Genomic DNA, 12,230 nt, shown 5'->3' on the forward strand with positions numbered 1-12,230 from the left:
GATGTAAAACTTTTTATTTTTAACCTTTAAAATAAAGTGAAATTTGAGTTAAATTCAGGCAAAATTCAGGTTATATACCATTTGATGCGCCTCAAAATTCTAAAAACATCGATATTTTGTTTTTTGAATTCGGGCTACGGTTGGCCCGAAAATCGCATTTAAAAAAAAAAAGGCCCGCTTCGATGTGACCAAGTTAGGATCGGATCGGATCGGATCTGATCCGGTTGATCCAAGTTAATATGGATCTGGACTCAGTCCAAGACCCATATTAATTAAGATATGGTCCAGACTAAAATCCATATGGGTAGTGGGTATGGATTTGGATCTTGGTTTCTGATCCAGATCTAAAATCTAATTCCAACGAATTTAAAGTTTTAAATTCAATATAAAGGTTTGATTGAATGAAATTTGAAGTGAGGGGTGAGACACCCTCTGAAACTTTTTGAAAATTTATTATTTAATAAATAATTAATTAATTGTTTATTAAATAATAATTAATTCTGAAATTTTATTTCTGATATGGCAAAGCTACATTTGTGGAACTCTACCAAGAACTAGGGTTCCAGAGGGGGGCGTCACCCTCTAGAAGAACCCAAAAGATAATTTAAAAAAAAAGAGATAATAAAGAAAGGTAACCAATTAGTTGAGAAAACTTAGGAAAGAGTTGGAGATAGAGTTCAACGTGGGGAGAACTCTATCTCCCAATCCAAATGTCCACTCTAGAGGGGTGTCACCCTCTAGATGAGCCCATCCTCTATTTAAACTCAAAAAAAATAAGAGAAAAAAAAGAAGAGAGGAAAAGGAAAGCAATGAAGGAAGAAGAAGGAGAGGATCTCCTTCGGTTCAGATCGTCCGACATATACTTCAAGTTCTTTTCCATGTCTAATCGAAGGTATGGGTTCCTCTCTTGATTCGAACGGGGAGAAATAGCCTAAATTAGGTTTATGTAAGGTTTTTTTGTGGAAAAGAAAAAGAAAGAAAGGGAAAAAATCTGATTTAGAATATAAGAATATATATATATATATAACATTACGATGATTATGCATATATATACATATATAAGAGATGATTTCCTTTCTTTTCAGCCGATATATATATATATATATATATATATGCATGTAATGCTAAATCAGCCATTTATTTTCCGCCATGGCATGTATTCGATTTTCTGACCTTGTGTGTATAGCTAAACCTGCCCTACCGTCCATATGGACAGACCTGTCTCACTATTCATGTAGATAGATCTTGACAGATTTGTCCCACCGCATGTGTGGACAAATCTAGACAGATCTGTCTGTCCCATCGTACAAGTGCACAGATCTGCAGATTTTTTTTTGGTACGCAGATCTTGTCCAGATCTACCAATTTCATTTCGGGTGGCTGGTCAGACCCGGATACTAGTTGTATCGGGTGCTGACTAGACCCGATAACACAGTGATTTTGGTTGGCTGGTCAGACACAGATAATAGCTGTATCGGGTGCTGACCAAACTCGATAACATGTTCTTATCAGGTGATTGTTCAAACTCGAATACAGCTTGTATTGGGTGTTGAACAGACCCGATAAATGGGTGATTTCGGGTGGCTGGTCAGACCCAGCTACGAGCTGTATTAGGTGCTGACCAAACCCAATAAATTATTGTTTTCGAGTGGTTGGTCAGACCCGAATATATGATGATCGAACTGTTCACACAATGATGTTGACTTTAGTAACTATGTTTGTATAGTTGTATGCATACATGTTATTTTCTTGCTTAAATATGCCTCGGTAGAGTAATTCTAGCATGTTATGTTTTTGTATATGCAGATGTATTAAACACGTGATTGGTTCGGCTCTTTGTGGGCTGTTATAGGGCAGAACAAGGTTGTACATTTATGTGCAACATTGTCTGATGTCCACTACTTTAACAACATGCTTATGCATGAGAAACATGCTACCAATAGCACGCTAGTATTGCTTCGTGTGTGGGGGCAGCATAGCTTCGGGCTCGGTAGTTATGTTTTGTATCCCGAGCATGCCCGAATTGGCAAAAATGTTTGTTGATTACATATGCTCATGAAATTGAATATTATGTCGGCATAAATATGCATATCATGAACATGTAAATTTTTTGAAGTCATATTTATTGTTGCATTAACACGATCATGTGCATGTTTGCATGTTATGCACAAGATGATTCATGAAAGAAAAATGCATGTTGCAAATAAATGTTCATGCGCATATATAATTTGTTTTATATGTATATTCTTGTTGTGTATGAATGAACGTGCATTGTGGACATGTTTGAATGTATGTAGTAACATGTTCACTGAAGATTTTTGCATAAGATGCATCGGTGGTCAGATGTGAACCATTGTAGGTTATGTGAGCCAGGAGCATGTATTGCTCCAAGTTTTGTTTTATGCATTGCAAAATCCATTCTAAAATTATTGGTTTCCTAAATTAATTGCACTATGAAATATTGTAACGGGCCAAGGTCTCGTGTTGTGTTTTGCATGTTGATTTACAAATTGATTTTTTTGTAAAAATTTTGACTTTTGCTATAAAAAATTAATAATAAATAGTATAATTAATGTTTTTCTTCCTAGATGTCCCTTCCTTAGTGTGAGAATCCTGAATGGCGGTTTTGGGAAAACCGTGAAGATATTAAAACTTCGTGTGTGATTATGCCCCAGAACCCGATATGGTGTTTCATCTTCCGACCACGGTTTTAGAGAGTTTTAAGTCACTTTGCATGGGGAGGGGGGTGTTGTAGACACACTGTTGTTATTGGTATACTAAGAAAGTGGCATCAGTAGATGTTGATTTCTCTAGTGTCCCGACATTAGATGTTGATTTCTAATGTTCCGATGGATGGTGTTAATTCCTAATATAGGTCGATGAACAAATGTGAAACCCAGTAATATAATACAAATTGTGTGTTAATCTACAATTGAGAACCTATCTTGAAGTTTGGAAATTTTTGGTACCTGTTTTGAGTATACATGGGTTTTAATGAAAAGTATAACTAAACTTGTGTGAATTTAATAGGGACATGCATGCAAAAAAGAACTATGATAATAACTTAATAAATTGTTCATGCATTGGAATCATGCATATTTATTGTTCTGCATTAGTTCATATATTCTTACTTGTTCTAATGAGGTAACTGCTTGTGGTGGTTAAACTATTATTGAGATTTGCAAAATATCATTTCTTGAAGTTTGGAAATTTGTAGTACCCGTTTTGAGTATCGATGGGTTTTAATGAAAAGTATAACTAAACTTGTGTGCATTTAATAGGGACATGCATGCAAAAGAGAACTCTGACAATAACTTAATAAATTGTTCGTGCATTGGAATCATGCATATTTACTGTTTTGCATTAGTTCATACATTCCTACTTGTTCTAATGAGGTAATTGCTTGTAGTGGTTAAACTATTATTGAGATTTGCAAAATATCATTTCTTGATATTTGTGAGATTTTAAATCTCTTAATATTTTTCGCAAATTGGTGTTGATTTGCAAATATCATTCTCTTTGTTACGTGGGATTTTTAAAAAATTCTCCATGAAATTTCTAAATTTTTACTACCTGTTTTTTTCTTGTATGGAAAAATGTGTATTGATAAAATTTCATGCATATACATATATAATGTTTTAAAGATTGTTATTTAGTTTCTTGTACTTAAACTCATTCTAAGTTGTGTGAGTGAATTCATTGGGTTGTGATTTATGAAATTGCTCTCATTCATTATTATGTGCATTAAAAATATTGCATATATGTATGTGTTTCCTATTGATTATCGTGTTCACATTATTGTATGCATAAATTTAATTAAATCTTTTTTTTTACTGTTCTTTTTTGAAGTGGTATACTTTATATGCATGTTTTTTAGTATAAATTGACGACTTGTTTTATTTGAAGTGTTTGGGATATTAGTAATACAAGATTGTTTATCTCTTTTTGATAATTGATATGTTCTTTACTGATTAAATTCCGTTATGATCAATATTTATGTTTTCTTGAGAAATATGTTGATTTTTGGTTTATAATTGTTCAAATTTGATTTCATGAAAATTTCCTTTTTGAGGTATGCTCCTTTTATCTTTCATAAAGATTGTCTAAATGTTTTTAAAAATTATCACTGCTTTGTTTGAAAATCTTTACTTGAGTGTTATTCTTATTCAAAATAAATATATTTGTTTCGAAACTTCATAACTATTTAGTTAGAATACCTTTTTTTGTATAGTTGAGACTTTACTTTGTTTCCTCTATAGGTACTTAAAGATGTGATGGATTCATAAAGATGGAGATAATTGATAAAGGCGTTTGGGGATGATGACCAATGAAAACATTTAATGACTTGTATTTGCAAAATTCTCTGATATATCATAAAGACGGAGATTTTCATTTAAGACTCTGATCCTTTCTATTGATTCTTTTTTTGTATTTCCAAACTTTCGGTATATGTATATATATATATATATATATGTGTGTGTGTGTGTGTGTGTATTTTCATACATATATATTTGTTTTATATTGTACACACACACATATATAAATATATATATATATATATATTATTGATAATGATGTAATAGGTAATACTATCTAGGGGTAGTTTTATCTTTTCCTCTTGTTGTAATAGATATTGTCCCACTAGGGACAATTTTGTTTTTTGTTTTTCTTTTTTGTTCCCTTTTCTACATTGTAGGGGCTCTATGGTCATTGAGACCATAGAGTCGTTGAGAGCTCCAACGTTCACATTTATGACCGTTGGGAGCTCCCAATGGCTTTAAGCCTTGGGCCTTTTGTATATAAAGGGACTACTTGTCCCCATTTATGTTAATGCTTTTCTTAAGCATTCATGCTCAATAATATCAATATTTTTTATATTTTGTGCTTTTCTCTTTTTTTTTATTATCTTGAATGCACTTAGTGCTTGTATTGTGCCTTTGTGCTCTTGTATTGTTCCTTAGTTGGACTTATGTACGTGCATGTGCACTTTGTTTTTATGATCTTGTAAGTCCTTAAAGGCCTTCACTTTGTATTTCTGCATATTTCATTATACTGATTCCATGAAATGGTTGATCTTGTAAATTCCACAAAATCCAGACTTCATAGTCTGATTGCCAGTTGAGGAAGCGATACGGGAAGCGGGAGCGGGAAGCGAGGCACTTTCAAAATTTTACGAAGCGGGAAGCGTGGGACCACTTAGGAGCGAATCGGGAATCGTCTCGGAAGCGACCTAGGAAGCGAACCGGAAGCGAGGGAGAAGCGAAAAAAATAAAAATAAAAAATAAAAAATACAAAAAAATTGAAAAAAATGGGGGAAGCGTGTTTCCCATTAAAGGGAAGTGCATTTCCCATTAAAGGGAAGCGTGCTTCCCATTTAAAAGTGGCTCTTCCCTGCACGTTTCGGAAGCGCGACGTTTCGCGCTTCTGAAGTGTGCTTCCCCACTTACCTAGGCGCTTCCGGTAACTCTGCTTCATAGTGAAAAAGAAAAGAGTAGGAGTTGTTACTCTATTAGATAAGAATGTCCATTTCCATATTCTATCAATTGTGCAGGTAAAAAAAAGAAAAAGGTTTGTTTCTATGGGGATTGGCTTCAATTCCATGTCACAGCACGAGTTCGAAAGTGAGTTCAAAAATTTTTGTAGAATAAGACAAGAGGGCATGGTTTTTCAAAAAAAATCATCTATAACAAACTATTTTTTATATTTATTTAAAATGCATTTTTTAAATATTAATAAAATACTAACAAATTATTATGTAATATTAAAATAACTATCCGTATGTCAGTGTCCATGTCAGCATGTCAATATCTTGTCACAGGGACACACTGCCAAAACGGTGTCCCTGTGACAGTTTCAATTCCACGAACCAACAAGGTCGTCAGCCTCTACCTTAACATCATCTTATCACAACATGATACTCTAAAAGCTTTCGCCTTTGGAGAAAATGAAAGGGGTTAAATAGATTCACATAATGGCATACTGTATTGCAGAAACTAGTTAGAAAACGGTGTCCCTGTGACAGGTTCAATTCCACGAACCAACAAGGTCGTCAGCCTCTACCTTAACATCATCTTATCACAACATGATACTCTAAAAGCTTTCGCCTTTGGAGAAAATGAAAGGGTTTAAATAGATTCACATAATGGCATACTGTATTGCAGAAACTAGTTAGAAATCCATGTCTGTCACGCCTCACAAGATAGCACCAAGGGAAGCGCAACACAGCCTTCAAAATAATACAGCATCATAAACAACAGTTTGCAGCTTTGTAGTAGTTCATACTTGTAATGCAAGCAGACATGATAATGGAAATGTAGTGGTCATCTATGCAGGGAAAAGGACCTCGATTTTAGTTTCTTCACCATCAATGAACTTTTCTGGGTCCGTGGATCCAGAACTGTCAGTCATTTGGGCAGCAATTATGAAATCAATAAGTTCAGAAAGAGGAGTTTGGAAACCTGCAGTGGAAATAAATTTTGTCAATACTAATAGGATATATAAGTATTTTCATTAATTACCAACAAGAACCCACAAAATGAAAAGAAAAAATAACAGTAAGATATTGGTCAGCAGTAAATTCGAACCTGGGCACTCACTTAGGTGCCTAGCCATTCTATGCACAATCCTAGCACCAAGCTGCACTCAGGTTCCTATGCAAGCACCTAGATGAGAGATATATTACACTTAATTTATGTATTTTTTATAATTTCAAAAATATAATCTTATGTTAAGAGTTGTTTCAAAAATTATTTATATTTTTTAGAGTTCCTTTTTTATTTTTATAGACTTTACTTTATATCTTAAAATGTTATAATCTTATGGCTGTCTAGGTGATGACTAAAGCATGAGGTGGTTGTAATAAAATAGCAGAAGCGATAAAAACAATGGCACTAAGGACTTACAAGATGGAAATCACAAAAAGGGCACAAGCACAAGCCAATGCCACTAAGGGCTGAACAAGATCACACTCACAATGTGCAGTCCATTGAGGGACAACACAAATAGCCAACAAAGGGCAAAGACAAGAGTAAAATATATAAGATCTTATTGAGAAAATGCTTGAGTTGCATAAAGAATAGAGGGGATTACACCCCTATTTATACATGAAAAAAGGAGAGAAGAGAGACCATTGGGGCTCCCAATAGAATCGTTGGGAGTCAAAATGACTCTATGGTCAGCTCCCAATAGAGTTGTTGGGAGTCAAAACGACTCTATGGTCAAAAAGACCATAGAGCCCCTAAGGGCTCCTCTAAAAATAAAAAATAAATAAAATAAAAGATAACTGTTTTAATAAAGAGTTTTATTACAAAGGGAAATGACTAAAATGCCCTTACAGGGCATTTAACTATTACAAGATTAATAATTATATATATGAATATATGTATGTATACATAGGTATATACATACATGTATACATATATTTTAACAGCGGTAAAGCCCAGTTGTTACACAGTATTTTTTTACTACTACAACATATCTAAACTGAAGAAGTGTGTGCAAGAAGAAATCAGCAAAACATTGTTATTAGTAACATGTGCTTTTGACATTAATATTGATTCCTTTTGAGAAAATCTCTTTTTAATAGGGGAAAAAGTTGTTGGTTACTTTTGAGAAATTCTTCACCTAAAACAATTTTCACATATCATTTAATATGTCAAACATCTCCAGTTTCCTACTATTCTCTAGATATTCATTATTTCATGGCACTGCAGGCATGGAGAAAGAGGTTTTGTTTTGACCAGAGAGTTTTCCTTATCCATCACATAGTGAAGTTATATTCATATTCAGAACTCAAGCCCTCTTACTAATATTGGACAATTTAGTACACCTTAAGGGCATGTTTGCAATGCCTTCTGATTCTTGGATTTTCTTAAGATCCTGTGATTGTAAATTATGGGCATGTCAGAAGTGCACTGTGATTCTTGAATTTTCCCAAGATATTAATAAAACATGAAAAAAGTACAATACCCTCTCAATGTTGTACATGTATTATTTAATGAGGGCCATTTTTTTATTTGTTTAGGAGGTTAGAGGTGAAAATCTGGTGCCAATCCTGAATTCGAAAGGCGTGTGTGAGAGAATGAGGAGAAATGCAAGGAAAGTGCAGCCAATCCATAGACTTGTTAATATCTCGATATTGAAAATAATCAGGGTTTCTGATAAACACCAGGAAGCAGTAGAAAGAATTTTGAGAATTTTCAAAGTCCCCCCCAACACCCAATCTGAAGGATTGGCAGCCTTAATCTCTCAAGTCATTACTCAAATGCTTGTTACCTTCTCAAATAATGATATGTCAAAGCCCTTGACACCCCCATACTAAGACATTGTACATTACCGTGCAAATCAAGGGAATGTCAATCACCAATTGTTTGGTGGATGGTGGAGGAATGAATATATGCCCAGTCATTTCTGCCAAAATGTTAGATATTCCAAGATCAAAGTTAGGGAAGCATGTGATCCAGATAGTAGATATGAGGCAACACTACAACAACAATAGGGACCATAATATTGGATGTGGCAATAGGTCCCATTGTTCAAAAGACACTTTTTCATGTGGTGGCATCAACACCACATGATGGTCCTGTGTACCACAAGGTGGTAACCCCTCTGGCCGGCCAAACACATCAGCAAAACTGTCCAACACCATTTGTTTAGTAGGAACCGACTCCTCATGCACACCCTGATCAAGTTGGCCAACCGGATGCATCACCAACCAAGTGGCCTCACCTGACCCCTTGAACAACTTGAGGGCTCCCTTGACTGGAACCTCTCCCATAGTAGGAGGCTTATGAGCCTTCAATGCAATTGTGGTGTCACTCTTATGGAAAACCATATACATTTGGCTAAAAGTCATTGTGCCCAAGGAACTAAGCCAACACATGCCAAGAACGTCCACACCCCGCATCGGGAGCACATACAAGTCAACCTCGAAATCAGCCCCTTGGAGCCTCAACATGATATCATGGCACACCTCACCAAACTTCAAATTCATGCCATCGCCCACCATCACACGAGCAAGTTGTTGATATATTGACTAAAAGTTTGCCTCCTTTCAGCCTTTTCTTTCCAAACTTGGGATGATTCTGCTAGCATCATCTCAAGTTTGAGGGGGAGTGTTGTGAAGTGCAATATGCTAATGTATCATATGTATTACTATTTGTATGTGCTCTTTTGTGCTACCCACTTAATGTTGTACATGTATTATTTAATGAGGGGCATTTTTGTATTTGGGTAGGAGGTTAGAGGTCAACAGTTTTTGTCTTGTATAACCAAAAAGGGGGTCGTCCCTTGTATGTAGCATAGCTCTTCATTCTCAAGCTAATGAGGCTCTTATTCTTCTCCTTTTCTCTTCTCTATTGTGTTTGCTCTAACTTTGTGGACTCTTGATAAATAACAGCTTCTACTTTCTCAGCTGTGACTGTTCATCACCACCTGTGACCAAAGCAAACATGCCCTATAACACTTCAAATGTGCTTGAGAAAAATTTCATCATTAAAAACATTTGCCATAACACAAAGCATCAGAAAAAAGTGAATAACAAAAAGTTAGCAAGGACTTCAATGAATAAGCTTTCACAAAAAACAAAGTTTTCTCCAGTTAACATATTAATTACCAAGCCTATCAAGTGCCAACTCAATTTTTTCGGCAGGAAAATGCATTTTTAACAAAGAAGCTCTTTTATCTCCATAATCTTCAATTTTTGTATGCTTATCCTATCAAAGTCAAAAAGGAAATCGATAAGCTTCTACCACATAAATCAGGTAACATGAAAAGAAAGAGAAACACAGCAGACTTCAACAAAACTTTGCTCAGCAGATACATGTCCAAGAAATTTATATTTTATTATCTAGCAACATCCCAGAAAACAAGTTCCAAATTCTAAAATTTAACTCTCTTTTTTGGAAGGAATAAACTAAGCAACACAGGTAACAGACACAATTTCTACAGCTGCTAATGGTCTGAAAAGAAAACTAGATATCTTAAATGATGCACATCTATCGAAAAAAAACCAAAGAACAGAAGCTATCCAAAAATACTGTAAGAATCAATGTGAACAACAAAGTAACCAAAGAAGGATATGTCTGCAATTAAAGTATAAAAAGCACTAAATAAATATGTGGACAAAATATAAACTTAGTTTTTTTGTAACAAGTTGTAGATCTTATTCAGTTAAGATAGATTAGATATGTGCCCCCCCTACCTGCTGGATAAGCCTTCTTCCTTTGCCGCTGGTGTATATTTTGATTTCAGAACCACTTAGAAATTTTATATCATTTTGCAATCCATAAAAGCACTTTCACATGATATCCTGCAATTAAACTCCCCAAATCAAAACCATATTTTCAACTCTTCAGATTCTTAATAGCACCCATATTTTATGTAATGCGGCATGGTACTGCATGTATAACTTTTAAGGGGCAAGGCAAGGACATGGCCACGTTCATGTTTCTGTTTAGGACATAGAAACTGTTAAAATGTATCATTCAACATTTGTAATATATATATATTTTATATATATAAAGCATAATACATATTCATATATGGTATATATGCATATGTATTATCCTAATTATATATATAAAATATATATTTTTCTATTTATAGGCATAGGGGTAGTTTAGACATTTCACTATTTTACGCATATTCTATTGGGAATATGTTTGTAATTTTCCTTTTAAATTTATTTTTTATTTTTTCCTTTTTTGTGGTTTGCGCAACCTTGGGTGGCTCCCCAAAGAGTCGTTGGGGAGCCCCCAACGGTCACAAATGTGACCGTTGGGGGCTCCCAACGACTCCTTTGGGAGCCCCCTAGGTGGCTCCTTTCTTGTGTTATAAATAGGGGTCTCCCCCTTTGTATTTCTTACTTCTTGAGGGAGCTTATGCTCCATTGTAATGGGGTTTTTACCCCTTGTCCATTGTTTCTTCAATAATATGCAACTTATGACTTTATGTCATATTTTTTCCTTTTTATGGGTTTTATGGGTTAGCACATTATGTGCTTGTGTTGTTTCCCTTTAATGGGTATATTTGCACTTCACGTGCATATGTATGGGTTCATTATTGAACCCAATGTATTCCAACTCACTTTCTAACATGGTATCAGAGCAAGGTTGAGATCGAGTTGCTCTTTGGTGCATCGGGAAGCGTGGTGTTCAAGAATTTTAAAGAAAAATGGTGAAGTATTCATTTCTCTCTATTGTTTTTCTTATAGTTATTCGGTATGCATTCTATTTCTTTGAAGTATTGTATGAAGAATTTAATATGTTCTTTGTTTTTTTTTGCGCTCTTTGTCATTAAGTCCTTTTATAAAAATTTGAGTTACTTACTACTCCATTGAATCTTTTTCGTATGTTTTTCTTTGAAAATTTTTAAAAGATAACTTGTTTTGCGAAAAATTAGATATATGATTGCTCAAAACTTGATTTAATCGGTCGGTAAAAATTTATGACCATTGAAACTTTGAATCTACTTTTTAAACCTAACCTTGTTTATGAGAATACCTTTATATGAATGTTTAGTCTTTAAAGAAAGGTATGTTAAGATTAAAATGTTTGTGAAATGAAGCTTTTTTGAAAATTGTTTGTCATATATGAAAAATTCCATATTATGTTCTCTTACCCAATGTGTCCGTTTTATATGAGCAACATTTAATTAAGAAAGTTTTTTTTTTATATATAATACCGGTTGAATTAAGTTTTAAAATGGTCTTATGGAATATGGTGATTTTCTTTTCATCTTTACACTCTTAAGGATGTTCTCAAACATTTAGAGAGCTCTCTCTCTTTTCAATAAGAGATATTTATATTTTTATGTTGTGTTGTCTCTTGTGGGTTTGGGTGTTTGCCCTTTTGTTTGTTCATTAGTGAATGTTGTAAGTGCTTAATGCACTCCTTGCTTTTCGGCATATTTCATTATAAAAGTTATGATCTTCCCTAATGTTTATTGCGTACTTATTTCATTAGGAGTAGGTAAGAATCTATTAAGTCATGTTTTTTGATAAAACTAAGAGTTTTTTTTAATTTTTCCCTCAATAAATGTTTAATTTTTATTTATGCCATAGTACAATCTTATTTTATCATAAGGTTTTGTTAATGAATCTATTTTGTTGGGATTTCTTCCACTTTGATAGAGTTTTCCCCTTCGTTGGGAGTTTTATTTGTGTTTAAGCTCTCCTTAAGGAGCCTTTCAGTCCTTATAATCTTCTTGTGAGTATATACTCTTTTATGGAG

At 34.2% G+C, this 12,230-nt stretch overlaps 1 protein-coding gene across 4 annotated transcripts in view; it reads right to left on the reverse strand.

The window, feature by feature from the left end:
* Positions 1-12,230, reverse strand: part of LOC149820971 (putative inactive DNA (cytosine-5)-methyltransferase DRM3) — a 149,764-nt gene that overhangs the window by 85,545 nt on the left and 51,989 nt on the right. For all 4 annotated transcript variants that reach the window (XM_089982147.1, XM_089982144.1, XM_089982145.1 and 1 more), the window contains exons 7-8: positions 9,614-9,713; positions 6,343-6,458 (exon numbers count right to left, since the gene is read on the reverse strand). In XM_089982147.1, coding sequence (XP_089838273.1) covers positions 6,343-6,458; positions 9,614-9,713 — 216 coding nt within the window. The remainder of the gene's footprint in view (positions 1-6,342; positions 6,459-9,613; positions 9,714-12,230) is intronic.

Source organism: Nuphar pumila, chromosome 12 (genome assembly GCF_984573655.1).
Source record: "Nuphar pumila chromosome 12, dmNupPumi1.hap1.1, whole genome shotgun sequence".
In the NCBI taxonomy this organism is placed as follows: Eukaryota; Viridiplantae; Streptophyta; class Magnoliopsida; order Nymphaeales; family Nymphaeaceae; genus Nuphar; species Nuphar pumila.